The 27,006-nt window shown below is 34.2% G+C and overlaps 6 protein-coding genes and 1 long non-coding RNA gene across 10 annotated transcripts; 6 read left to right on the top strand and 1 right to left on the bottom strand.

The window, feature by feature from the left end:
- Positions 1-138: 138 nt before the first annotated feature.
- On the top strand, positions 139-1,736 carry LOC106442401 (nuclear transcription factor Y subunit B-7-like). The gene is made up of 2 exons (XM_013884091.3): positions 139-916; positions 1,474-1,736. Exons 1-2 carry the CDS (start codon positions 297-299, stop codon positions 1,475-1,477), a joined length of 624 nt encoding a protein of 207 aa, XP_013739545.3. The 5' UTR covers positions 139-296; the 3' UTR covers positions 1,478-1,736.
- Positions 1,737-3,488: 1,752 nt separating this feature from the next.
- Positions 3,489-4,927, top strand: LOC111214645 (probable manganese-transporting ATPase PDR2). Of its 4 annotated transcripts, none has more exons than XM_048776639.1 (4): positions 3,489-3,717; positions 3,910-4,208; positions 4,292-4,384; positions 4,662-4,927. In XM_048776639.1, exons 2-4 carry the CDS (start codon positions 3,960-3,962, stop codon positions 4,695-4,697), a joined length of 378 nt encoding a protein of 125 aa, XP_048632596.1. In that variant the 5' UTR covers positions 3,489-3,717; positions 3,910-3,959; the 3' UTR covers positions 4,698-4,927. The 4 variants fall into 4 exon arrangements, with proteins under 4 accessions (XP_048632596.1, XP_048632597.1, XP_048632595.1 ...); XM_048776640.1 differs by having other exon boundaries at positions 3,522-3,717; positions 3,887-4,208; XM_048776638.1 differs by having other exon boundaries at positions 3,523-3,717; positions 3,813-4,208.
- Positions 4,928-5,346: 419 nt separating this feature from the next.
- On the bottom strand, positions 5,347-7,178 carry LOC125607061. The gene is made up of 2 exons (XR_007338328.1): positions 6,000-7,178; positions 5,347-5,844 (listed from the first exon to the last, which is right to left on the bottom strand). It is a non-coding gene; the product is annotated as an uncharacterized LOC125607061 (long non-coding RNA).
- Positions 7,179-8,915: 1,737 nt separating this feature from the next.
- Positions 8,916-11,303, top strand: LOC106439756 (calmodulin-like protein 12). The gene is made up of 5 exons (XM_013881267.3): positions 8,916-9,550; positions 9,663-9,917; positions 10,095-10,358; positions 10,534-10,800; positions 10,950-11,303. The coding sequence occupies exons 1-5, from the start codon at positions 9,084-9,086 to the stop codon at positions 11,038-11,040; spliced, it is 1,344 nt and encodes a 447-aa protein (XP_013736721.2). The 5' UTR covers positions 8,916-9,083; the 3' UTR covers positions 11,041-11,303.
- Positions 11,304-13,184: 1,881 nt separating this feature from the next.
- On the top strand, positions 13,185-19,135 carry LOC106439757 (nuclear cap-binding protein subunit 1-like). The gene is made up of 18 exons (XM_013881269.3): positions 13,185-13,393; positions 13,490-13,549; positions 13,663-13,719; positions 14,276-14,347; positions 14,457-14,519; positions 14,697-14,873; positions 15,164-15,292; positions 15,519-15,585; positions 15,730-15,929; positions 16,031-16,101; positions 16,470-16,554; positions 16,716-16,784; positions 16,888-17,006; positions 17,230-17,368; positions 17,561-18,061; positions 18,142-18,441; positions 18,512-18,748; positions 18,836-19,135. Exons 1-18 carry the CDS (start codon positions 13,310-13,312, stop codon positions 18,941-18,943), a joined length of 2,538 nt encoding a protein of 845 aa, XP_013736723.2. The 5' UTR covers positions 13,185-13,309; the 3' UTR covers positions 18,944-19,135.
- A 694-nt stretch (positions 19,136-19,829) lies between these two features.
- LOC125607060 (tRNA uridine 5-carboxymethylaminomethyl modification enzyme MnmG-like) lies at positions 19,830-24,666 on the top strand. The gene is made up of 13 exons (XM_048776632.1): positions 19,830-20,150; positions 20,229-20,356; positions 20,425-20,516; positions 20,726-20,839; positions 20,996-21,326; positions 21,571-21,750; positions 22,303-22,383; positions 22,751-22,969; positions 23,062-23,204; positions 23,484-23,650; positions 23,797-24,020; positions 24,102-24,194; positions 24,289-24,666. The coding sequence occupies exons 1-13, from the start codon at positions 19,970-19,972 to the stop codon at positions 24,496-24,498; spliced, it is 2,163 nt and encodes a 720-aa protein (XP_048632589.1). The 5' UTR covers positions 19,830-19,969; the 3' UTR covers positions 24,499-24,666.
- A 752-nt stretch (positions 24,667-25,418) lies between these two features.
- Positions 25,419-26,796, top strand: LOC106444229. The gene has a single exon (XM_013885727.3). The coding sequence runs from the start codon at positions 25,564-25,566 to the stop codon at positions 26,776-26,778; it is 1,215 nt and encodes a 404-aa protein (XP_013741181.2). The 5' UTR covers positions 25,419-25,563; the 3' UTR covers positions 26,779-26,796.
- Positions 26,797-27,006: the final 210 nt, after the last annotated feature.

The following is a 27,006-nucleotide window of genomic DNA, read 5'->3' as shown; positions in this document are numbered from 1 at the left end:
AACATCATGGGACAGAGCGGGTTAGAGTTAATGCTATTAAACTATGGACCCTGGCAGACCCGGCCTACCAAGTTCGCAAAATATCTTAAGCCACTGCATGATACGTCAAATAGAGCCGGTTAACCCATCTAAACCTTTATGCCCACCTGTAAAAGAAAAGACCGAGTCACAGGGAGTTCCAAATTTGGTAAGAAATCCATAAATAGACAAGTTACCTAGTTTCAAGCACTAAGCTTAACCATAAAATCAGATCCATCACATATTAACGTCTCGGAAAAATAAAGAAAGATAGAGAGATGACTGAAGAAAGCCCAGAGGAGGATCATGAATCTCCTGGAGTAGCCGAAACAAATCTGGGAAGCCCATCTTCAAAGAACAATAATAACAACAACAACAAAGAACAAGACCGGTTTCTCCCAATTGCCAATGTCGGAAGAATTATGAAAAAGGTTCTTCCCGGTAATGGTAAGATCTCGAAAGACGCCAAAGAGACCGTTCAAGAGTGCGTATCAGAGTTCATCAGTTTCGTTACTGGTGAAGCTTCTGATAAGTGTCAAAGAGAGAAGAGGAAAACCATCAATGGAGATGATATCATTTGGGCCATTACAACTCTCGGTTTCGAAGACTACGTGGCTCCGTTAAAGGTCTATCTCAACAAATACCGAGAAACCGAAGGAGAGAAAACCAATAGCCCAAAACAAAGACAACAACAACAAGTACAACAGAATCATCATTTCCAGTTCCAAGAACAAGACCATAACAACATTTCATGTACTAGTTACATGTCACATCATCATCCTTCCACATTCTTTCCCGCTGATCATCAACCTTTTCCAAATCTGCCTTTCTCACCTAAATCATTGCAGAAACAGTTCCCGCAGCAGCAGCATGACAACACTGATTCCATTGGACAATGGTCAGTATGAGTCCTAAATCTTTGTACTTTTATATATATATAAATATATATTATATTGTTTTGTTTTCCGTTGTGACTACATCTTGGTGCTTAAATATTGTTGCTATACATATACATTAGATACGTACATCTTGATATTTTCTGTATACCAATGTTATATTTTGTGTAACAGAATACTTCTTGATATTTTATCGGGTTATGTTAAATTGAATCACACCAGAAGAATATGTAGGAACTCAGACTACACAATGCTATCTTAAAATATTGCTTTATGTCGGGTTATGTTAGAGCAGCTCCAACGTATGGTCTTAGAAAGTATCTAAGATATAAAGATAAAGAAAAAAAGAAAAAAAAAAGTGAAGAAAGAAAAACAATAAGTTCTAAACTAAAGACTTTTAAAACATCTTTATGGAGAAAAGGTGGGGTGGGTCCTACAAAATGGAAAAAAACGTGGCTTCTTGTCACGAAAAAATGATGTTTCTTGTGGGTTTTTACACTATTTTGTAGGTTCCACGACATTTGGCATTCCGCGATTGATTTTCTTTTTTTTTAAACAGGTAAAGCAAAAAAAAATTAAGAAACGGGATTGGGTTTCCACGATGCTGATGCTCTAAGAACCCATTATTAACTTTTAGTTCTACATCATGTTTTAAACACATTTTGTTTCACATGTCTCTATTTACATAACTTAATTATTTTATTTTCTAGAACCTCATTTTAAGAAACTGGCCGATATTGTTGCTCTTAGGATACAAGTTTCTTATGTCTGAAATATGTAGCACAAATTGTAAAACAATATATTTTTTCTTTTGAGTAAATTTAACATATATTCAAAAGAAAGCTATTGCTTTGACCAAAAATTAAAATTATTGCTAAACTGGCCACAAAATCTATAAGTGTATTGTTTAGTCTGCAAATCAAAATTAAAAGTCTTGAAATTTTTTAGAATATATTCACGCGACTAAATATACTATTAGTGTCAGGCCCAATTCTAGGAGAGTGCTGATGGAACAAAAGCAATGGGCCCAATTTTCATATATTTATGTTTTATTTTATAAAAGACTTAAACTTTTTATCTTTATTTATCGTATTTCATTTTAAATAATTATGTATGTTTAAAAAATTAAACTTTATTTTTTAATGAATTAAGTTGGTATAACTCTGATAAATTAATTTTATTATATGTTTAATATTTTAATAAAAAGAATTATATACTTTTAATAAAGATTTATACTTTTCAATGAAAAAATCAATTTTTTTTATGAATGCTTAAATTATATTAAGAAAAAATAATAATAATTAATAATAGTTGAAAACAAATCATTTGAACTTGAATTCAATGGCCCAAAGGAAAAAAATATGAGAATTAGATAATTTCTTAATCGGCTCAAATGGCCCAAGAGAGATCTGATGTGGGCTAGATCTGAAAAAATGACCCAATATAGATGTGTTATTAATATTATTTGATTGCACTTAATGAAACATGCAATGTTAGTAAAGAAAAGGGCAGACTAAGGTAAAAATGACAATAGGATCCTCCTTTAATAGTATAGACTAGATTTTGACCCGCGCTTTCAAAGCACGGGGTTTTTTTTTAATTGATAAATATTTAGTAAATGTCATATTTTCATATATTTGTGTTTTATTTTATAAAAGACTTAAACTTTTTATCTTTATTTATCGTATTTTGTTTTAAATGGCTATTTATGTTTAAAAAATTAAACTTTATTTCTTTAATGAAATAAGTTGGTATAACTCTGATAAATTAATTTTATTATGTAGTTAATATTTTAATAAAAGAAATTGTATACGTTTGGTAAAGATTTATACTTTTCAATGAAAAATTCAATTTTTTTTATGAATACTTAAATTATATTAAAAAAAGAAAAAAATAATAATTAAGAATAGTTGAAAAAAAATTATTTGAACTTGGATTTAATGGCCCAAAGGAAAAAAAAATGTGATAATTGAATCTGATTTCTTAATCGGCCCAAATGGCCCAAGAGAGATCTGATGTGGGCTGGATCCGAAAAAATAACCCAATATAGATGTGTTATTAATATTTTACTTGATTACCCTTAATGAAATATGCAATGTTAGTAAAGAAAATGGCAGTCTAAAGTAAAAATGACAATAAGATCCTGCTTTAATAGTATAGATGTTAATGGCTATCTTATAAATAATACGCAATGATGATATTTTAAAATAATTGTATAGATTCATACTTAAAATCTGGTATGAGTAAGACATATTGCTTAAATCACAGTTTAGCAAAAACTAATTAATATAGTTATAGCAACAACATTGCGGTAGTTCTCCACCTTTTGTAGCATCACACTGTCCTCCATTATAGTTATGACTTGTGCAATCCCACTATATAAAAGGGATTAATTTTGGATGTTATAAAGGATGCCACATGGGCGAAATATTCTCAGCCATTCATTCTGCCACGTCACGTCGACAGTGGGTCCTCCGTGTTTTATTGTTTTTCGAGTGGGTTTACGGTGTGTTTTGTTTTGTTTTGATTTGGGCTTTCACATGTTATTGGTTGGCCCAATCTCTAAATGGAATGACGTAAGTGATGCGTTGTTTTTACCGATTCCTCTTCTCGCTAGCACATTAATTAGTGAACCCTGTTTCTTAAAAAAGGTTTAACCATGTTAATCGTACATCTTTCATGGGAATAACCTCAATCGTGAGGCGTTTAGGTGAGAGGAAACGACGAGATAGCGATTTCTTTAGGTTACACCGTGATTGGAAAACCCTAGCTTAGATCCTCTAGACTCAATCCAAGCCTAAAGGTTCGTCTCTTCACCTTCTCCTTAGATCTGCTTCATAATCATCTTTCTCGATTCGCCGATGCTTTGAATGGTTGACACTAGGCAGATTTTTGTAGATTTTCGATTCGTTGCACCGTTTCTCAATACCAATTGAGATTCGTGTTCTAATATTGCTGAAATCGATTACGAGGTCTCTTATCAAAGGTTGTGCAGAACCCAAGAAAGTTTAGATCACTGACGGTGACCTAGGGGATTCGTTTGAGATGTCAAGCTTTCACGTGGGAGGAAAGGTAGTGGACAAGGTCGACTTGTGTAGGAAGAAACACTGGGCGTGGCCTTTGGATGTTTGGCCGTTTGCTATCCTCTATGCTACGTGGTTGGCTACAATCGTGCCTAACGTAGATTTCATCGATGCTATGATCGGTTTTGGTGATCTTCTTGCTTCTCACATCTTAGTCTTGCTTTTCACTATGTGGTCTGTGGATTTCAAGTGTTTTATCCAGTTTAGCAAGGTAAATCATCACTCTTATGCCTGCTATTTGTTTACTTGAGTTAAAGGCTTATGATGGCCATGTGTTTGTGTATTGATTCACAGGTTAACAGTATCATCCAGGCAGATGCGTTTAAAGTCACCCCAGCCAAGTTTTCTGGTTCTAAAAAAGTTGTGCCTCTTCATTTTCGTAGCCAAGTAAGCTCATTTGAGATTTTAGATTCAGTTGTTAGGCTGCCACTAAAATAGTCTCGGTGACTGGTTTGGATTGTAAACTAGATTTAGACTACTTTAATGACTGAATATATGTAAAGTTCAGTGTTTACCTCCAACGAATGAACACACAGTCTCTGCAAAAATTAATAATGAATATATACCGTATACTATTTGAATCCTCTTTATCCTAGAATGCTTGAGGTTATTTCAGTACTCTTACTTATGATGTTTTATCAGTTAAGCCCTTTGATGTTTGCAGATGACTGGTTCGTCATCCTCAGGAGACATGGAATAAATTTTTTTTGACTTCAGAAAGCAGCGTTTTATGTACTCAAAAGAGTTAGGAGCCTTTTCCAAGCTTCCTTACCCCACAAAGAAAACATTTGGTCATTATCTAAAATATACTGGCCATGGTACATAAGATAAAGTTGCAACAGCCACTGAGAAGTGGGGAAGGAACGTGTAAGACAACTTATCACTTTTATATACATGTTTTTTATTATAAGTTCATTTTATGGTCGACAATTGATGTTTTTATTGGCAATTCTTTTTTGCATGTCTCTTAATTTCTGCAATCAGTTTGTCTTTTTTTTTTTTGTGTCTAACTAACTTTTCTTTTCCAAACATTTCTCTTTCTGAATATATCCAATCCAGAGCATGGTTGTTCTTTTTTCTTAATAAAATGTTGGATCCGTCAAAGCCGGATCCGGATCCAGATCCAGATATTTTAATTTTTTAGTCCGGATATCTAGATCCGTAAGTTTTATTAATAACTATTTCAAAAATAATAATATCTATATATAAAAATTAATTTTATTTAATATATTTCATTTTTAATAGTATATATAAATTTTATGTAAATTATGTAATATTATACATAAAAAAATTAAAAAAAATTATATATTTTTTATTTTTAAATTATTGTTAATATTTTATATACATTAATATTATTTTTTATTTATTTTAAGGATCCAGATCTTTATCTGGTGGATCCATAATTTAACTATCCTTATCCGGATTCGGGGTTCTCGGATATCCGGATGTCGGATATCCTTCTAAAAATTGTAATATCCGGCGGATATCTGATCCGTCCTAGGCGGATTCAAAATTGAAAATCTGTTTTGTAATTACACAATGTGTTAAATGGAAAAATATTAAAATTTCATATTTTATTTTCAAATCAAACAAAAACATAAAAAACAAAAACATAAAAAATAAATAATCAGAAAACAGGTTAAATAGATATGTAAACATTTACAAAATTTAATAAAATATTAAAATAAAACAATTAACATATTAAGTCAAAAAATCAAAATCAAAATTTTAAATAAAAATATATAATCCGCGCGTAGCGCGGAAACGGACCTAGTAGTTGTAACACTCCCTATTTCCGTAAACTGCAGTACATGGCACAGTACATTCATAACTCCCTGGCTTGATTTCTGCAAATATACGGTTAATGTAAACATTTAAAAAATTATTATTGAATATATTTTATATACCTAAAAGTATTATGACCGATTTTACATCAAATGACACGGAAATGTTTAACTACTATTCTTCAAATGATAAAAAATAACTGAGAATAATAATATACCTGGTCTGGCCAAAATACTGTAATTACAAAAAGAAATCAACAATATTAGTACAAAGGACATAGTCATAGATGTTTTTGTGATGCCCATATTGTTTTTACTATTAATTTCTTTTGATACAGTAGTATTGAACTATTGATGATATATTTTTGCTTTTTACAAACAACCCTATTTATATGATTTTTCTGGGCATGTTTCGGTCAAGTCTTGTATTTGATTTTACCATTAATAAAATATTTACTTCTATATATATAAAAGAAGTTTTATTCTTTTCTGAGAATGACACGTCATCAAATACTCTCACCAGAACATGACACTTGTTTTTCTTAGCCAAATTCACTATTATATTAAAATTAAATTGTATTTTGTGTTTTAATTATATGTTTCTCATAATTTAGTGTTACTTAAAGGCCGATTAGATTTTTAACTACCATGTTTGTAATTTTTTGCCCATTGGGTTTTATAAAAGAAGTTGATAAAAAAAAGTTATCAAACTAAGAGGTCGATTGTTTTGTAGATTCTACACTAGTTTTTAGTTTTTGAAAGTTTTTTACCCAATCATGATTTTGGTCAAATAGATTCCCTATTTTATAGGAAAACTAGTTTTTGCTTCCTCTTACTAGTTCCTTCTTAAAAACCAAAATCCATATTCTACTTGTTTCTTCCTAAAATTTACGTACGATCAAAATAAAAAAATAATGATTTTCTTTTTTTTTTTAAAATAAAATTGTTAATTTTATTTAATAGTACTATATAAGACCAACTCTACAAACACACGCAAAGTAAACATGAACCTCAAAACTATTAAATAATTTTATGTGTGTTATTACAATGCTATTTTTTTTATTTTTCGGGAGTAAATATTTTACTATTAATTTTATCAAAATTTATTTTCTACCCAAGAAAATTAATTTTTAGTTTATGAAGAAATATCACTATTATTTTGTACTATACCATCTTTATAGACTTGTGTTTTCCCAATTTTAGAAATATTTGTTAACTTTTAAATTTAAATTTGTAAATAATAGTTATCAACAATGATTTAATTCTAAAATTTACATAAAATTAATGCATGTATAGTTAAATTCTACACATATAATTAATTTTTTGTAGTTAACCGCTGATGAATATATATTATAATTATGGAAAAGTTTATTAAAAATTATGTCTGGACATTTTACTTTTAATATGTACGGATATATGCATATATATATTATATGTAAAAGTAATAATATAGAGTATATATATATATATATATATATATGTAAATGTATGTTTCAACACAAAATTAATTTTAAGTTTATGTTTAAACATATAATTATAACTAGATTTTGACCCGCACGCCCGTGCGGGTGTATTTATTTAAAGAAAATATGATGTTATTTGATTTTTATGTCACTATTTAGGGTTAGGCAAAAAACTCGAATTCGAAGAATTGAACCGATCCCAATCCGAATAAGTAGTACTAAATCCGAATCAAAATTGATTAAATATCCGAATTATTCAAAATTTGGTATTTGAAGAACTGAAATCTAATCCGATCTGAACCGAAGTATTTTGGATATCCAAAATAGATTTATATACTTATATATATTAATTATTTTTAGATTTTATATATATAAAAACATCCAGAATATATATGATACTTTTAAGTTTGCTTAAATGCTTGAAAATATATACAAATAATCAAACGTAAATATCTTAAATAGTTAAAATATACTCAAAACTATAAAAATACTTAAATAATTATTAATTCTCTACCAAATATTTAAACCAAACCTATTTAAATTGATTATTCAAATCCGAACCAAATCCTCAAAGATCTGAAATGAACACGAAATCCCAAAAAGACCCGAAAAAGAACCCGAACGGCTACCCCTAATCACTATTATATATATATATATCCTATATGTGTCATCATAGGTTACAAAATATGTGTTATCATATAATTAATCGTATTTTATACGTACCATCAAATAAGTTTTCTTATAATTAATAATATTTTATACGTACAATCATATAAATAACCACATAAATTGTATTTTAAAATTTAATGTGATATCTAAAAACCATAATTTAAGTTGGTGTTTGAAATTGGGATTTGTATTGTATTTTTCTTATATATATTAAAACATTTTTATAATAGTTATCGAAAAATATGTTAGTAAAAATCAAATTTTGAATATATGTTTATTTTTGAATAATTTTTTTATATAAATCAATTTTAAATTATTATTTTGATTTGAATATGTATATTATCAAGTAACATAGACCCATTACTTTTTAATATAATGTAATGAACTTTCAATTTTTTATTAGCATAAGCCTATTATTATTATTTTTCTAACTTATTACTATCCATGTTTCCAAACAATACTATTTTTTAACTACTATCCATATTACCAAACAATCTCAATGTGTACTTCAACTTTAATAATATAGATATTTTGTGTTTGCTTTTTAAAAAAAAAGATTACGTGTGTCTTGACAATAATATTTTATATTCTATTATTTCCATAGTAAATGTTTTACTATTAATAAAACTTTTACTTTATTAATTTAAAAACAAAAATCAAAAACCAGAAACCAAAATCTAAAATCACCATTCATGATTTTCCAAAAACTAAAATCTACTACAAAATCAAAAACGAGAAATCAAAATCTAAAATCCAAAAAACCCAAAACTAAAACCAAAAACCAAAATCCAAAATCTAGAAACTAACCAAACAATCATCACATAAATTTACAATTCGAATGGGGTTGACCGGTATGGTTTAGAATATATATATATATATATATATATATATATATATATATTGTAGTATTTCTAGTTCGTCTATTTCCACTATTTTCTCTCCGTCAGATTTGACCAATTGAAAATTGGCGGCTATAAGGAAACAAACTTTTATAAGTTGCCGTGGAAACAAGCCATTAGTTTTCCAGCGCAGGATCTCTCAAATTTCTCTACACTTCCCTCTTCTCTTTAAGCGTTTTCCTTCTATAAATGAACAACGGACCTGTTTCCTCAAACCACATTTATACTTTCTTCAAACTCTCTTTTTGCTCTCTCTCTCTCTCTCTCGCTCATGGCTTCTTCTTCTTCCTTGTCTCGCGTTAGTCACCAAATCTTTCCCAGCTTCCACGGGCCAGATGTTCGTAGAGGGTTCCTCAGTCATCTACACAATGTCTTTGCAAAAAAAGAAATCACGGTGTTTAATGACCAGAAAATCGAGAGAGGCCACACGATTGGATCTGAACTCGTACTAGCCATCAGAGAAGCGGAAGCTTCTATTGTTTTGCTCTCACAGAACTACGCTTCTTCGAGCTGGTGTTTAGATGAACTGGTTGAAATCCTGAAGTGCAAAGAAGCTTCGGGGCAGATTGTGATGCCGATTTTTTACGACGTTGATCCATCGGATGTAAGGAAGCAGAAGGGAGGCTTTGGGATCGCATTCCAGAAAACCTGTGAAGGTGAAACAGAGGAACAGAAGCAGAGATGGGTCGATGCTTTGACGTATGTAGCAACCATAGCTGGAGAACACTCTCGTAACTGGTTTGTTACTTTTACTTGTCTCGTATTATTCCTTTTTAATCTGTGATTTAATGGTGGATTTTATGTAATTTAATTAAGAAGGTTTCCCTTTTCCTTTTTTTTTCTTTGACAGGACTGATGAAGCTGTGATGGTCGAAAAGATATCCACAGTTATGTTGAACAAACTAAAAGTGGAAGAGATGAAGAAAGAATTTAGGTTGTGCGATATAGACCAGAATGGTTTTATAACTGCGTCAGAGCTTCGATATGTGTTGACAAAATATGGGGGCGATTATACCGATGAAGACGTTTGCAAGACGATCGAAACATATGATGTAGATGGCGACGGTCGGATCAGCTATGATGAATTCGTCAAAATGTGTGCTAGGTGACGAATTCTTAACCCTTCTTAAAAAGTCTTAACCTGAAGAAAAAAAAAGAGGATTTATGATGTCTTACAATAAAATTTCGTCATGATTAGAATACTATTATCTTTCTTATTCGATGATTAAATAGTGGAGTTTCTATAATCTAATACGATTTTGTTTTTTTTTTCTTTTGTTAGGATTGAAAAACTGGATGCAGGGGTAGACAAGCTCGTCACAAGTGTTACTCTGCCTGAGGAGAAAATGCAAGAAATGAAGGCGACCTTTATGTTGTTTGATGTAGGCAATAATGGTTTCATAACTGCAGCAGACTTTCAACTGTCTGAAAAAAGTGATGGCAAAAAGTTAACAGAGGAGGAAGCTTATAATATGCTCCGAAATTTTGATGCTGATGGCAATGGTCGGGTCAGCTTTGATGAATTCGTCAAAAGATATATGGCTATGTGAGGGATTTTTAACCCTTCTTAAAAAAGCTTTAGCATGAAAAAAAAGAAGATTTATGATGACTTACGGTGTAATTTCATCATGATTTGGAAGGCTTTTTTTTGTCTCTCTTAATTTCTAATTAAATTGCAGCGTTTCGATAATTTAATAAGTTTTTTTATTTTATTTTGTTAGCGAGGATGAAGATGATGCGTTAGCCAAAAAGCTTGTCACAGATGTTACACTGTCTACGGAGGAAATGGAAGATATGATTCAATTCTTTAAGGCTCTAGATGTCGATCACAATGGTTTCATAACTGCAGCAGACTTTCAACAGTCTATGAATCACAATGGCAAAAAAGTAACTGATGAGGTCGCTTATAGTGTCATCCGACTAATGGATACTGATGGTGATTGTCAGATCAGCTTTGATGAGTTCGTCAAACATTCGATGAAGGATAAGTGAGGGATTCTTTAACCCTAAGGAAAAAAGGATTTTGATGTCTTATATTGAAATTTTATCATGATTCCGAACACCTTTTGTCTTTCTAAATCCACAATTCAATAGTAGAGTTTCGTAATTTCATAAGACTGTTTTTTTTTTTTGTTAGGAGGGAGGAGGAAAAGACTGCGAAGATCGAAAAGTATGTCTCGAAAAAACTGAATAAATTCGTCAAATTCATTGCTAAAGCTTTGACCTGAAGACAAAAAAGAGTTATGATGTTTTATAGTGATTTTTTTCATTACTTAATCATGGTTTCCTTCTTTACGACATGTTTTTACTTCTTTCTCATTTTCCTTAGTTGCTTTGTTAAGTTCTTTAGTGTTATGCCAGGCATGAACTCATGTGCTTGCATATCACGAACAACTGATTTTATTTGTTTATATTTCTCTTGTTTCCCTTAAGAAAATCTGCAATAAATTGGCCACGGCTGAATAAATGTTATACAAAAGTATTCTCTAGAGCACCAAAGTGCCCGATTTAAAAAACCTCAAGTTATCAATTTGAGTTTATAGATTCTGAAAGGACGGGTATATTTTTCTGTTTTAATTTTTCTTTTGAAAACCGTTTTAAAGTTTTAATTTTTTTTTGAGAACCGATTTAAATTTTTTCTGTTATAAATACTTTACCCACCATAATAATTGTGAGGAATGGCTCTGTCGATTAATTGCTTTAAACTTCAAACAGTGAACGCGGTTAAGAATTTACATTTTAGATTTGAGGGATGAATTTTTGGAAAATGGGGATAAAAATAATAATAATTAAGACTAAAATTTTAAAATAATAATTTTAAATACTTTCAAAAGAAGTTTCGTAATTGAAAATAATATTTAAAAATTGAAAAATCAAAAAATCAAGAAAACAATTTTGAATTGATTTTTTCGATTTTTTATTATTTATTTATATATATATATATAGAGTAATGGTATAAATGTTTTTTACTTGTTTAATGAATTTTCTTTTGGTCAAAAAAGTATTTTTAGAATATCTTGGAAGATTTACCCAAGTAAATTTTTTTTTGATGAAATGTCAAATTTATTGATTTATCAAAGCAAATCTACCTCACTTATAAAACTTATATGAAGAGAAAAAAATTAGTTAAATTGTATTTTTTGATTGAGTGTATTGTTTAAAAGTAGTAGATAACTTAGAGTATTCTAAACATTTCTCTAAAATTTGTATACTTATCAAAAATAAAACTGATTATACATACAATCAGGAGAAGCTGCTTAAAATACATTAACTTGGCTACCACTATTCAGAAATATACTCAATCAAATATACTTTAATATTTTATTGATAATTTTTTATGGTTTAGTATATAAGGGAGTTTATAAACTTATATGAATCATGTTTAAACATTGACAAGTGATTTAGAGGAGTTAATTTTTTCTCACAAAATTTAAGGTTTATAAACTTGTATGAATCATGTTTAAACATTGACAAGTGATTTAGAGGAGTTATTTTTTTTTCCACAAAATTTAAAGTATTTATGAAAATAGTTATCTTTTAGAGGTAAATTTGAAAAGTGATATCAAATTTATGGCAAAACTGAAATTTACCTTGCAATTAGACCAATTATTTTTCTTAATTGAAATATCTCAACTATATATCTTATTGAAATAGAAACATTCACTTGGACCCAACTCTTTTGAAAAAATTTAAATTATTATTATTTTGGATCAATATAGGATTTTAAATTAAATATACACCTATATTAATTATGAAAACAATAATATATTACTATCTCGTGTCCAAACAATATAAAACATTAGTTCTCATCTTTTTAATAACTGTTTTATCAGTTTTGTTTTCAATCTGCAGTATCATGTGAATCATGATCTAGTTTATTTACCTATTTTTCTAACGAATTAATTTTATACAAATACATCTCTTTAAAAAGCTACATCTATTTTACAAAAATACATGAACAAAAATCTCACAATAATAATCTTGCCATCAGAGTTTTGGTTAAGTAATTTAGCTCTATAATTTTTTAATCAATATTGTGTACTATAATTTTATATCAAATTTAATTAAAATAAAGTTTCGGTATAAGTTTACGAGAGTTTTAGTGATAGTAATATTTTGTATTTGTATTGTTCTTACAAGAAATATTTTCTTACTAATTATTTTTACTTTCATTTTTTTTTAAAGTCAAAATTCAAAATAACCATTTTTTTTTCTTTTCTTATAATAAAACTAAAATCTACCACAAAATCAAAATCAAAAATTAAAATCTAAAACAGTTAAAAAATCAAAAATCAAAACATTTTAGCCCGTCACCATCTGTATTTGAGCCCGTTGGGCTTTAACTCATCAAATAAAACTGGTCGACAAAGAAAAATAAATTAAATCCAAAAACCAAATAAACCTAGAGCTTGCGGAAAGAAGTGAGAGAAGGAAAGAGAAAGAGAGATTTAAGGTCAGTGCGCTCGCCAGTGAAGAGAAATCTGCAGCTGCGGGAAGATGAGCAATTGGAAGACTCTTCTTCTCCGAATCGGCGAGAAGGGCCCCGAGTACGGCACTTCCTCCGACTTCAAAGACCATATCGTCAGTCTTCTCTCTCTCTATCTCTACCTCTCGATTCTTAAACCCTAATTGCTCCCCCTCTCTCTCAAGTCTCTTTCGTTTGTTGTTTCTATGCAGGAGACTTGTTTTGGTGTTATTCGTAGAGAAATCGAACGTTCTGGGGACCAAGTTTCGCCTGTAAGTTTCACATTTTCATGTGTTAAGAGAGATTCAATTCAATGTATTGTAATCTCGACGTTTTCATTAGCATTTATGCTGACGTGTATTTTGTGATTTTCATCTTAAAACAGTATCTACTGCAGTGTGCTGAACAATTGCCTCATAAGATTCCCTTGTATGGGACTCTGGTAAGTCTTTTATATACTATAACTTCGTTTTTTTTTTCGTTTTCTGGATATTGGGCATGCATGTGTGTACATGTGTTTTAGGTAGAGGTTTTGATGATGCATATAGCTCAGAGGCAATAGCCCAATAATAACTTGAAAAGATCACACCTCTTTTTTTTTTGTTGATGCATATATCGAATATGAATTAGCTCAGAAGAAATAGTCTAGGGATAGCTCTTAAAAATCACTTCGTTTACTGAAAAATATCGAATATATATTACCTTAAGGCGGATCATTTAGATGACATAACTGTAGTAATATACATATTCATAGAACTGTCCGTAACATCCTAAAGAAGGGACATAGTAACGTTTCCTACTTCTAAGTAATGAAAAAATGCGACATCACTGTTTGCTCTGTATTAGTATGCAAGATTGACATTTTTTTGGAAATTTGGTTGTGTTCAGCATTTAGATCAATACTGAAGTGAGGTATCCTGTTCCCTGTTGCATGTTAGTTCAGCTTAATTTGGTACATATACTTTGAAATCTGATTGATGTCTTTCCACATGTTTAAGATTGGTTTGTTGAACTTGGAGAATGAAGACTTTGTCAGGAAGATAGTAGAAAGTGTCCAAGCTAATTTCCAGGTGAATAATTTATATCAATGGCCAAAATAGAATTTTTGTTTCAATAGCTTATCTAAGTTCTCCACTTTTGCTTATAATGTAACTGCTTTTACTGGGTTGAACATGCCAGGTCGCTTTAGATTCTGGAAACTGCAACAATATCCGCATATTGCTACGCTTTATGACTTCCCTGGTATGATTACTAATCTTGTTACACAGTTGCTTCATTAATTTGATATGCAAGTTCATATTTTCTTAGACACCAAAACCGTCTGAAAAATTAAAAGCAAACATTAATATTTACAGTAGTTGTTCACTGGCTTTGAGATGTTTTTCTATGTTTTTAACATGTTCTATTTGGGTTCTTCAGTTGTGCAGTAAGGTTATTCAACCTGCCTCTTTGATTGTCGTGTTCGAAACGCTGTTGTCATCTGCTGCCACCACTGTGGATGAAGAGAAAGGAAACCCATCATGGCAAGCACAAGCTGACTTTTACGTTATATGCATCTTGTCAAGCCTCCCGTGGGGAGGAGCAGAACTCGCGGAGGTATTGCTATTGATTTAAAGACATTTTAGAAGATATTTTGTTAGTTGGGTATTAGAAAACAATCAAACATATTATATTAGTGTTGGAAGGCCATTAGAATACAGGATCACGAGCTTCCAGTTATATAATGATGTAGTCATGACCTATGTGCAACCAAATTTAGTAGTCTAATTCTTAGGTTTATCATGTCTGACCTAGTGGGCAGTATTGGTAACTGAACTGCTTCTGTTCGAACTGCTATAAGCTATTATTAACTTGTCAACGCCGATGGGTTTCCCTCTTTCTTGCAGCAAGTTCCTGATGAGATTGAAAGAGTGTTAGTCGGGATACAAGCTTATTTGAGCATCCGAAAGCATTCTTCATCCTCTGGCTTAAACTTTTTTCTCAAAGGAGAATCTGAAAATAGTCCTTCAGAAAAGGTTTGTTTTAGTGTTGTTTTTTTTAAACTGTTGTATTACTTGGTGTAAAGTATCCCTTTCATTTTGCGGTAGATGTCTTGGCAGATGAATGAATAAGATGCGTTTGTTTAAAATTATGTGACGTTTCCTTCTCTGTCTTTCTATTTGTTCGAGATCGTAATTTGTTGAATTTTGTATCATGGTGTCGTAACTTATGGTTTCTCTTTGTCGTTTGCTGTCTCTTTAGGATTTCGTGGAAGACCTATGGGATCGGACACAGTCTCTAGCTTCCAATGGATGGAAACTTGATAGTGGTATGCATGTTTTTTAATGTTTTTGTACCACTAAGACTGCAATCCACTACAACCCTCTTCTTTATTTTCCCTGTCTACCTTCTTCTATCATACTAGACATGTTTGTTGTATTTCTGACAATTTAACGCTTTTTCTATGTGCTAGTTCCTAGGCCTCATCTCTCGTTTGAAGCTCAGCTTGTTGCTGGAAAATTTCATGAGCTACGCCCTATTAAATGTATGGAACCACCAAGTCCACCTTCTGATCTTTCGAGGGAAAACATTGGCAAGCAAAAGCATGACGCTTTGATGAGATATCCTCAGAGGATTCGCAGGTTGAATATATTTCCAGCTAATAAGACTGAGGTGATGTGATGTCTATGTTCATCTGGAAATTTATTACACATACATGTAGATTGATATATGGGTTCGTATTCTCTTATAATTCTGGAATTATTTACTCACAGGATGTACAACCTATCGATCGCTTTGTCGTTGAGGAGTATTTACTGGATGTGCTCCTCTATTTAAATGGATGGTATGTATTTTTTTCAAAACTCTTGGTTATCTATGTCCCTGTCATATTTTACTTGCATAGTAGACTGTTGTCCATGCATACTTGTTTTGGTGTAGATCTGGGTTAGGCGTGTAAAAATAGTCAAGTGCTAGGTAAATATCTACATTCTACCCTTAGCTAAGGTGCATTAAGCTAAGTTCAAGAGTCAAGACTAACTCTACGAACAATATAGTAACTTAACACTATTTAAATTGTGTTACGGCGGGGCGACTGATTTGCCTAGCATATATCTGTTGTTTCTTGTTCTACATCTTAGCGTGTGCTGAGTTTCTTTTAGTTTTGGGGTCACCTTTGATTTTGTTTTACTGATCTATACATTGCAAATCTAGCCGGAAGGAGTGCGCTTCCTACATGGCTAATCTTCCTGTGCCCTTTCGGTATGAGTATCTTATGGCAGAGACACTATTTTCTCAGGTGAAGTTCTGTTCTTGTTTAAATTTGAAATCTCTCTTGCTCTATTAAGTATTCAGAATGTATATGAAAGCATAATGATAGTCTTTTCCGGTTTTTCCAGGGAAGTTTGTCTTAGAGCTGTGGTTTTTAGATTAACAATTGGATTTGTTTTTTTTTTCCAGATACTGCTGCTACCACAGCCACCGTTCAAGACTCTCTATTATACACTCGTGATTATGGATCTTTGTAAGGTAGCAAACAAGCAACAATGGGCTACTATGATCTTTCGATGACTTTTAAATGGTTGGTGTCATTTATTTCTTCTACCTGATGCTAAATATTCAATCATTTTAGGCTCTTCCGGGTGCCTTTCCTGCTGTTGTTGCTGGCGCTGTTCGGGCACTCTTTGAGAAAATTTCCGACCTAGACATGGAATCTAGGACTCGCCTTATCCTCTGGTTTTCTCACCACTTGTAAGTATACATTTTTCATTTTTCTTACGTTATCCGTTGAATTGATTTGTGGATGTTCCACTTCCATATATGATAGAAAATTATCTAGCTTATAAGCTTTTCTTTAGCCAAGTTGATGATTGTTTTTCAAACATAAAATATGGATTTTTAATAGACATGAACTTGGTGCTGTTTTACTTTATGCTTTCTTCTAATTCAATGAGTATATTTTCATGCTTAACAGATCCAACTTCCAGTTCATCTGGCCATGGGAAGAGTGGTCTTATGTGTTGGACCTTCCCAAATGGGCCCCTAAGCGTGTATTTGTTCAGGAGGTTCTCCAAAGAGAAGTACGCTTGTCTTACTGGGATAAAATTAAGCAGGTAACATCGCACTTGTTATGATTTTAATATTCTGATATATTAGAAAATTTGAGGCAATCAAGAGCTGCCAAACTTTAGCATCACACAGTCTCTCTGAGATTTTTATTGATCTATTATGTTTCATTTTGAGTTGAACATGGCTTTAGTTTTTGGCCACTAGAGAACTTATTTTGTTTTCTGTGTGTCAAATAGAGCATCGAGAATGCGAGTGCCCTAGAAGAATTGCTTCCTGCAAAGGCTGCTCCGGCATACAGGTACTCCTTGGAAGAGGGTAAAGAGAAAACAGAAGAGCATCAGTTGTCAGCTGAACTGAACAGGAAGGTCAAGGAAAAACAATCTGCACGTGACATGATGTCGTGGATTGAAGAAAAGATATATCCAGTTCATGGTTTTGAAGTGACTCTTACAGTAGTCGTGCAGACCTTACTCGAGATCGGATCAAAAAGTTTCACTCATATGGTCACAGTCCTAGAGCGGTACGGCCAAGTCTTTGGGAAACTCTGTCCTGATAATGATAAACAGGTGATGCTATTATCGCAAGTGAGTGCATACTGGAAAAACAATGCACAAATGACGGCCGTGGCAATGGATAGGATGATGGGTTATAGACTCGTATCGAATCAGGCAATTGTGAGATGGGTTTTCTCTCCGGAGAATGTTGATCAGTTTCATGTGTCTGATCAGCCATGGGAGGTCCGTTTCATTCTAACTCAATTCGTTTGTGTTTCCTTAATAAACTCTGATTTTTTTTTTTTTTGTTTCTATCTCTGCAGATACTTGGGAATGCACTTAACAAGACTTATAATCGTATCTCTGATTTGAGGAAAGACATATCAAACATTACGAAGAATGTTTTGGTTGCTGAGAAAGCTTCAGCAAACGCACGAGCAGAGCTGGAGGCTGCTGAGAGCAAACTTTCCCTAGTGGAGGGTGAGCCAGTCCTTGGTGAAAATCCAGGGAAGATGAAGCGTTTGAAATCAACGGTGGAGAAGACAGGGGAGGCAGAGGTGTCTCTACGGGAATCCCTAGAGGCAAAAGAGGCTCTTCTTAACAGAGCTCTCTCTGAAACTGAGGTATTCAAATAACTTTCTAGTGTACTGTCTCTTTTTGTATTCCCTTATTGACTTTTCCTTGTGCATATAGGCTCTACTGCTCCTGCTGTTCCAGAGTTTCTCTGCAGTCCTGAAAGAACGGCTTCCAGAACCAGCGAAAGCGAGATCGATGGAGGATCTAAAATCTGAAGATGAAAACTCATCTGCGATGGAGGTGGACAGTGAAAATGGAAACCCAAAGAAAAAGTCTGAGATCGGTGAGAGAGAACAGTGGTGCTTATCGACACTTGGATATCTTACGGCATTTACAAGACAATATGCGAACGAGGTAAAAGTTATTTGAGTTGGATGTTGTTAAGAGCGTAAAATTGTAATGAAATGACAGAATCTTACTTGTGTGTTCAATGTCCTGTAGATATGGCCTCACATGGAGAAGTTGAAGTTGGAGGTGTTCTCTGGAGAGGATGTGCATCCTCTCTTCCTTCAAGCCATATTCTCTGCACTCCAAATCCCTTTACAATAATCCTCCTCACCATTTCATCTGAAACCTATGTATTTTGTTCTTCCTATGAGATTTTTGACATTCAAGTTTCATTAGGAAGCCGTTGAGATTCCTAGTATGGGAAAGCCAAGAAGAGAGTTAGCTCGTTTCTGAGTGTAATGTTGTTTGTTTCCTCAAACCCACCTTTATTAATTAAACTTGATTTTAGGATAACTGTAAGGGTACAAGGAGTCTGTTCCGATTTTCTATGGTCTGTCACTGTTTAAAGTAGCAGAAGCTATTAGCTAAGGTTGTTCGGAAGGAGATTTGTAAACTTTATAAGGAGGGTCTTAAATCCAAATTTTGAGGTGGAAGATAAGGAAAAAGAATTGGTGGGTGATAGGAGGAGGATAAAGAGGATCAAACCGGATATGGATAGAAGGACGACGGTAGTGTACCGTCGGTACATGAGCAGAACCGAAAAGTTTTAAACGTTCTGCATTAAAAAAGAAAAGAGCCAACAAAGTTTAGACATTTTTAGCATAACAGACTTTTTCTACTGTGTTTTTCTTCTCTCCCTCAATTTCAATTTTCATCATCTAAATTGTGAATACAAAATTTTAACTTCACCTATATTTAAATCCCACATACAACTCCAAAATAAACATTTAGAAAGATCATATGCTGCCTAATCTAACATGTTGTATTTTTAACTACAACAAACCGAATCTATTCCGGATGATCCGTCTCTTATACCATTTAATTCTACTATTAAAACCAACATTACAAATTTACTTCGAAACCAAACCAAACCAAACCAAAACCCCAGATTAAGAGTAACTAATGAAGACCACAACTATATGAAATGTTTTCCAAATTAGAGTATTTGCTATATGAAATCTCCAACAAAAGTATACAAAAAAACCATCGACAAAATTGTAAATTAGTTGGGAAGAGAGGACCTCTTTGCTTGGTCTCCTGGCCTTCGCTAATTCAATAACTCAAATCATCTTCTATCCCGATTACATTGCTGCGTCGACCACTCACAACTTCCGCTTCTGTTTAGAGATGAGAGCCACCACCGCCTCCACCTCTTTAGGTCTCCGTCATCTCCGAAGCTTCTCTTCCACTGTCCCATCTCTTCTCTTCTCCTCCATCTCATTCCCTCTCCACTCTCCTCGTCTACGCCTCCGCCCTCGCACACTCTCCCTTAACCGTCCTCACGCCACAAGCTTCAGCTCATCACCAGGTTCCCCAACCACCAAACCTCTCATCCCGACTTTTAATTTAATTCTTTTTGCTTAAAACGAGTAATCAATCTCTTTAGGTGGTTCGAACTACGACGTTATCGTGGTTGGAGCGGGACACGCCGGATGCGAAGCCGCTTTAGCCTCCGCTCGATTGGGAGCTAGCACTCTCCTCCTCACCTTAAACCTCGATCGCATAGCTTGGCAGGTTTGTCTATGTACATACTTGTTTACAACAGTAATCCCGATAACTAACTATACTTGTTTCGTGAAAAGCCTTGCAATCCAGCCGTCGGCGGACCAGCTAAATCACAATTAGTTCATGAAGTTGATGCACTTGGTGGTGATATTGGCAAAGTCGCTGATCGGTACGTTTTCGCCAGCTCAGCTGATGATTCTTCTCTTCAAAACAAATTGAGGAAATGGAGATTAGATTGAGTGTTTATAGATCTACTAGCTCTGTTGTTATATGTAGTTTTCAGTGTAAATAATGCTTTGTTAACTTATAGGTTAGGTGTAAGTAAACATTGTTACTTCCTTTGTTACTGTTGTTACTGAACGGTTTAATGGTGTGCAGATGCTATTTACAGAAGCGCATCCTAAATGTCTCAAGAGGACCTGCTGTTAGATCCTTACGTGCTCAGACTGACAAAAGAGAATATGCCATGGAGATGAAAAAGATTGTAGAAAGGTCGGCTTAGTTACTATACGTCTTGCTTACATCTCTATATATTTTTTTGTTGCATATGTAAAATACTGAATTTACTACTTACAAGCTATTTTGAATTAATAATCTTGGAATTATATGTTTTGTAATAGCTGCAATTTTTTGTTATTGGTATGGCAGCACTGAGAATCTCTCTATTAGAGAGGCGATGGTAACAGATATCCTTGTTGGGAAGAATGACAACGTGGAAGGGGTTGCGACATTTTTCGGGATGAACTTTTATGCGCCTTCTGTGATTCTCACCACTGGAACCTTTATGAGTGGGAAGATTTGGGTTGGTAGAAAGTCTATGCCAGCTGGAAGAGCTGGCGAGTCTGCTTCACAAGGCTTGACAGAGAACTTGCAGCAGCTTGGGTTTGAAACAGATCGCTTAAAGACCGGTACGCCAGCTCGTGTGGATCGCCGGACCATTGATTTTTCTCTCTTGGAGGCTCAACATGGAGACGAAGAGGTATTACTCTATGCACTTTAAATAAATAGCCTATTCAGGATCATTATTGTATTGTTACATGGGCTAAAGCGATTCATTTAATGAGTAGCCACTTAGGCAGCAGCAAGCTTAAGTTTTCGTACACTTTATAAATATATTTCTCATCAATGGAACAATATTTCATATTTTTCTCTGGTATCTAACCAAGGTGATTCATGAACCTTTTGTATTTGAAGATGCTGAACATTAATGTTCCTTTTCCCAGGTCAGCTGGTTTAGTTTCGACCCAGATTTTCATATTGAGAGAGAGCAAATGTGCTGCTACTTGACCCGCACGACAGAGTTTACACACCAGTTGATCAGGGACAATTTGCATGAGACCCCAACATATGGTGGATGGGTTGAAGCAAAGGGTCCTAGGTACTGCCCTTCCATTGAAGACAAGGTATATTCTTTTCTGTGCATATGCTGTACCTCTTTTTCTTTGTGTTATTATCTCTTTCGTGGACCGAGAGGAAGTTACATCAGCCATGGTTCATCTAACTTTCATGTTATTGAGCTGATTGTTCTTGATATACTTGTCAATGTTTATGAGTGAAATCACATTGTGAGAAGGACTAGTGAAACCCGAATTTGCTAGACAATGTGATTTTAAGACTATTTCCGTCTCCAACATGCACACGTATGCTGATAAGTCATTAATAATGATACATATTAGTGAAAGCCTATTGGAAGCATGTGTAGTAGTAGTAGTAAGGGATGGAAGAGATCAATGGGGCTCTTGAAATTTTGTGATAGAATCAAGAAGATCTCCAAAAGGAATAGGAAGAAAAACGGGTTGAGGTTAGGCTCTGTAGGAGTAACAAAACAGTAATCATTTTAAAATTTTGCACTCACTGTTTTCTGCAGTCGGTACATAAAATGTTGAACCATCTTTCTCATAAACTACTTTCTGATTAAGTAAAATTTATACTCTTTATATCTTATTTGGTTTCAGATTGTTAGGTTTAAAGACAAAGAGTCGCATCAAATATTCCTGGAACCAGAGGGCCGAGATGTTCCAGAGATCTATGTGCAGGTTGATGCATGCCTTAGTTATGATTTCTCTAACTGTTAATCATCTCTGGTAGGTAATAAGTGTGAAACCAATGGATGAGAAAAGGAATCTAGCTTGGGTGTCTGTTAATATCTAAAACATATGCTTTGTTCAGGAATGTTCTTTAGTGATAGTTAGAGCAAACCTGAAGTTTAATGTGAGGGTCTATAAGCTAAGTTTAAGACTCGAGCAGATATCTTATTAGCTTGTTTGCTAAGTACTCAGTGGCTAATCTGTGCATTGATATTTTAAGTCTTCAAGGCTAAAATATCTTTTTATGAGTGATTTATTAGAATGCAATGTACTCTGAAATCACTATCATTCTTATCGAATTGTGAATTTTCCATAGGGATTTTCAACTGGTCTGCCGGAGAATCTCCAGCTGCCACTTCTAAGAAGCTTGCCAGGACTCGAAAATTGCGCCATGCTAAGGCCTGCCTATGCTGTTGAGTATGATTATTTGCCAGCTCATCAGTGTTCAAGGTCACTTATGACAAAGAAAATTGAAGGTCTTTTCTTCTCTGGTCAGATCAACGGCACAACTGGTTACGAAGAAGCTGCCGCACAGGTGACTGATCTGTAGCACACTTTAATTTCCTTAATGATGAAAACCGCTGTTATGAATCATTGAACCAATGTCTGTTATTTATTGAAATATAGGGTATAATATCTGGAATCAATGCTGCCAGACATTCTGATGGTAAGAAGCACGTTGTTCTTGAGAGGGAAAGCAGTTATATAGGTACTTTGATTGATGATTTAGTCACAAAGGATCTCAGAGAGCCATACCGCATGCTAACAAGGCAAGTTACATTTAATTTTCTTGTTGTTCACTATCCTAGTTCTCCTCCATTCATAAATTCAAGATGAATAATTCACACTAGTTTCTGAATTATGGGTTGGGACCGTTGGGTAGAGATAACCGATCTGGCAATCACTTGTTGTATATAGTTTCATTTAAACTAATAAAAGACTTGAAGTTTTCTTGAGCCGCTCTATGGCCATTGACTTGTTTAACTTCTAAAGCTCTTGATCAAAAGTTATGTTTGTTTGATAAAATATGTTCTCTTCTCATTTGACAGCCGTTCAGAACATAGGCTTCTTCTTCGATTTGATAACGCGGATAGTCGACTGACGCCTCTGGGGCGTGAACTTGGATTGATAGATGATAGACGTTGGAAGTTATACCAAGAGAAGCAATCAAGGATTTCAGAAGAGAAGACGAGACTAAAAACTGTCAAGATCTCAGGTTTTCTTCAATAACTCAAGTTTATTTTTTATTTTTGACTGATCACTGTTACACATGGAGCTCACTGTCTCTCAAAGCAAACGTATTAAGATCTGGGAAATTGTGTTGGCGTCTTCAAAGATTATGATGATGTATTTTGCTCACAGGAGGAGGGGGTGAATTGGCTGCTGAAGTTACTGAGGTGTCTTCTCAGCCAGTAAAAGAATCAGCGACACTAGAGAGTCTACTGAAGAAACCCCATGTCCACTACAGCATACTTGAAAAGCATGGTTTTGGAAATGAGACACTGTCTAGAATGGAGAAAGAGTGTGTAGAGATCGATATAAAATACGAAGGCTTCATTCTGCGCCAGCAAAACCAACTGCAGCAGGTATTGTTTTGTCCATTAAATGCTCTCCTCACCTGCTTGGATATTTGAACATGAATTGAGAAAAATAATATCCTTAAATAGATGGCCCAGCAAGAACATAGACGACTTCCAGAGGATTTGGATTACTTTTCGATGACAACTCTATCCCATGAAGGGCGTGAGAAACTATCAAAGGTGTGTGTATTTAAGGACATATGAGTAGACGGATAATTGCTTTTGTTTTAGAGCTTATCGAGTCTGATGTCATGAATCATTATAAAATTTTCAGGTGAGACCGCAGACGATCGGGCAGGCAAGCAGAGTGGGCGGAGTCAGTCCTGCTGACATAACAGCTCTTCTTATAACACTTGAATCAAACCGAAGAAGAAGTCAAGACTTGAAGAGAGGCAAAATTTTGGAGCATGCCTTGGCGGGATCCAATCCACAGTTGGTAGAAGATAGTGAACAATCCATATGGTTAAAGAGTGATCCCATATAAGTTACTTATCATTCAGGTCCAGCCCAGTGCTCCGGTCCATTAACAAATTGGCACATAAAATCCATCTTCCGGTTTAAATCCGGTTTTTGTACGAATCTAGCTTTGGTCCGGTTTACGTTTGATTTAACTTTCAGTTTCCAAAAGGAATGATAGATCATTTTGTATGTATTGAATGTTGACTCAGCGTTACGACTAGCCGTTCTGATTTAGCATTTGGCCACTGGCATTTAGCCCCAGCGTTACCACGTTGACAAAGCGTGGCATTAGACACTGCGGATGATAAAGCCGAGGAAGACAAGGCCGAGGAGAGTGCTGCCCTGCCTTATGGACAGATGCTGGCCAGCCTTAGCCTTATGGCCAAGAGGCTAGTCAGCCTTATTGGTGAAGGAAGGATAAATGGTTTCTCCCAGCCATTGCCAATGAAGATGGGAAATATTGCAACTCCAAGAGAAAGTATATTTTAACTGTAACCAGTCCTTCGGCTAAAAAAATAATAAAAAATGGAGTAGATTCTCAAGTTAGTGCAGAGTTTAATAGTGATCGTTGGAGTTTTTTCAAGAAAAAATAAGTTTAAAATTTCATCCAAAAATGTGAAGAAATTTCCTTTCCATTTATTTAACTCGATTTATATAAATTCTAAGAACAAAAGAGAGAGAACAAGTGGTTCTATTTTTCTAGATTTACATCGATCTTTATTCTTAAAAGTACCAGAGATCTAGAAATTTGTAATTAGTCAGAAATAACAAAAAAAAATAACAGAAATAACCTAAAATTAAAGAAAGAAAGATCTAAAATATAAAAGATGATTAACGAAAGAAAATAGTAGTCAACGGAAGGTGATGCAATTGGTTCGGTTTTCCAAAATAACCAAAACGAAAACAAGAATTTAATCTTTTAAAGAAGAACTTTTTTGTTAATTAATATTTTTAGTGTTTTCAATTTACTTTTTCATTTTCACCTTCATGCATTGTTCGCCCTCGTCGTTCCTTCCAAGGACGACGACGGATCTATCTTCGTCGCCACCCAAAGAACAAATTTTATAGAAACAGTTCTGTCAAGCAAAAAATGTCTTTTCTTGCACCTTGTCAAATTCTGGAGCTGAATGTTATTTCTGCCCAAGAACTGGCACCAGTGGCACGGTGCATGAAAACATATGCAATAGCCTGGATTGACCCGGAGTGTAAACTAACGACTCGGGTAGACAATACGGGCGGAACAAGCCCTACATGGAACGACAAGTTTGTGTTTCGTCTAGACGAGGAAGCACTCTACGATGGTACGTCAATAGTTGTTATAGAAATCTACGCATTGCATTGGTTCAAAGATATTCACGTTGGAACGGTACAAACGCTGATCAGCGATCTTGTGGACCCTTCTTCCGCGATGAGATTCGTTACCCTCGAGGTTCTTCGAGCGTCGGGACGCCCTCACGGCCTCTTAAACATCGCCGTGGGGCTCATCGATAACTCGGGCCAAAGCATGCCTCTTTTGTTTGAAGAAGATTTGATGTTTCACAAGAAAAAAATAATATCTTCAAAACCGGTCGGTCTTCGACGGTCCAAAAGTGATACAAGCTCAATGGTGGAATCACCAAGGAAGAAGGTGGCACAACAACAAACCCGTGTGAGTTCTACTACAAACTCAGGTTTTGAGAAAGATGACTTCTCATCTGATTCTCAAATGGTTGTGTATAAACCACAAAAGAAAACGCCAAATGCCATGTTGAAGCAAACCAAGCATAACGTGTATGGGACACCAATGAGACCAAAGAACAAGAATGCATATACTACTCCCAAAAGGAAGAATATTGAATATGGAACACCAATGAGGTCGAGACCGGTTGTGATCACAGAGTCTGATTTGGGTCCTTCAGCGTCAGTGGTTGCCGCTCAAATTGCAAAGGAGAAGGCGTTGACAGGGAGAGACGCAGAGAGTACTGTGATAAGTGTTGGCGCACGGAGCGTTGAGGGGCTTCGTTCTAAGCTAGAAAGGTGGCAAGCAAATTTACCGGTTGTTTTAGACGTTGGTTCGAGTTATCAACCAAGTTCTGACTACAAAACAAGTTCTAACTTCAACCCTAAATCAAGTTACAAGCCCAACGAAGCCGTCCCGCGGAATCAACAGATGATTGTAGCTCCTCCTCAAAAGCAAGGTGGGACGAAAAAGAAAGGAGGAGATAACGGATTGTTTTCATGTTTTGGTAACATTTGTGGCATCGAGTGTTCTATTGTTTGTGGTGGTTCTAGTGGACAAAAAGCATCCAAGAAGAATAAAAAATAAGAAATGAAAATTTCCAATCCATATTCCTCTGAATAATGTTTCGCTCCCTGTGTCTATATCTCAAGCTTATCGATTTTGCAACTTAATAATCAAATCTGTAATAGGATGACAGGGACGAAGGTACATTTTCTTATTTAATTTAGTTGAGTTGGATTAATTCTTTCTAACCATTGATCATATATCTGTTTATGCAGGAATTTCAAAGTTACCAAATTTTATGATTCACTT

The sequence above is a fragment of the Brassica napus genome, chromosome A3 (assembly GCF_020379485.1).
Source record: "Brassica napus cultivar Da-Ae chromosome A3, Da-Ae, whole genome shotgun sequence".
In the NCBI taxonomy this organism is placed as follows: domain Eukaryota; kingdom Viridiplantae; phylum Streptophyta; class Magnoliopsida; order Brassicales; family Brassicaceae; genus Brassica; species Brassica napus.
This window is presented reverse-complemented; position numbering and strand designations above follow the sequence as displayed.

Bases quoted from the DNA above. Each gene is read 5' to 3' on its own strand.
- LOC106442401 (XM_013884091.3), top strand. From the start codon at position 297: ATGACTGAAGAAAGCCCAGAGGAGGATCATGAATCTCCTGGAGTAGCC.
- LOC111214645 (XM_048776639.1), top strand. From the start codon at position 3,960: ATGTCAAGCTTTCACGTGGGAGGAAAGGTAGTGGACAAGGTCGACTTG. The intron at 4,209-4,291 runs GTAAATCATCAC...ATTGATTCACAG, and splicing joins GTTTTATCCAGTTTAGCAAG to GTTAACAGTATCATCCAGGC. The intron at 4,385-4,661 runs GTAAGCTCATTT...TGATGTTTGCAG, and splicing joins CTCTTCATTTTCGTAGCCAA to ATGACTGGTTCGTCATCCTC.
- LOC106439756 (XM_013881267.3), top strand. From the start codon at position 9,084: ATGGCTTCTTCTTCTTCCTTGTCTCGCGTTAGTCACCAAATCTTTCCC. The intron at 9,551-9,662 runs GTTTGTTACTTT...TTTCTTTGACAG, and splicing joins GGAGAACACTCTCGTAACTG to GACTGATGAAGCTGTGATGG. The intron at 10,801-10,949 runs GTGAGGGATTCT...TTTTTTTGTTAG, and splicing joins AAACATTCGATGAAGGATAA to GAGGGAGGAGGAAAAGACTG.
- LOC106439757 (XM_013881269.3), top strand. From the start codon at position 13,310: ATGAGCAATTGGAAGACTCTTCTTCTCCGAATCGGCGAGAAGGGCCCC. The intron at 16,555-16,715 runs GTGAAGTTCTGT...TTTTTTTTCCAG, and splicing joins CAGAGACACTATTTTCTCAG to ATACTGCTGCTACCACAGCC. The intron at 17,369-17,560 runs GTAACATCGCAC...TGTGTCAAATAG, and splicing joins ACTGGGATAAAATTAAGCAG to AGCATCGAGAATGCGAGTGC.
- LOC125607060 (XM_048776632.1), top strand. From the start codon at position 19,970: ATGAGAGCCACCACCGCCTCCACCTCTTTAGGTCTCCGTCATCTCCGA. The intron at 21,327-21,570 runs GTATTACTCTAT...TCCTTTTCCCAG, and splicing joins CTCAACATGGAGACGAAGAG to GTCAGCTGGTTTAGTTTCGA. The intron at 21,751-22,302 runs GTATATTCTTTT...ATTTGGTTTCAG, and splicing joins GCCCTTCCATTGAAGACAAG to ATTGTTAGGTTTAAAGACAA.
- LOC106444229 (XM_013885727.3), top strand. From the start codon at position 25,564: ATGTCTTTTCTTGCACCTTGTCAAATTCTGGAGCTGAATGTTATTTCT.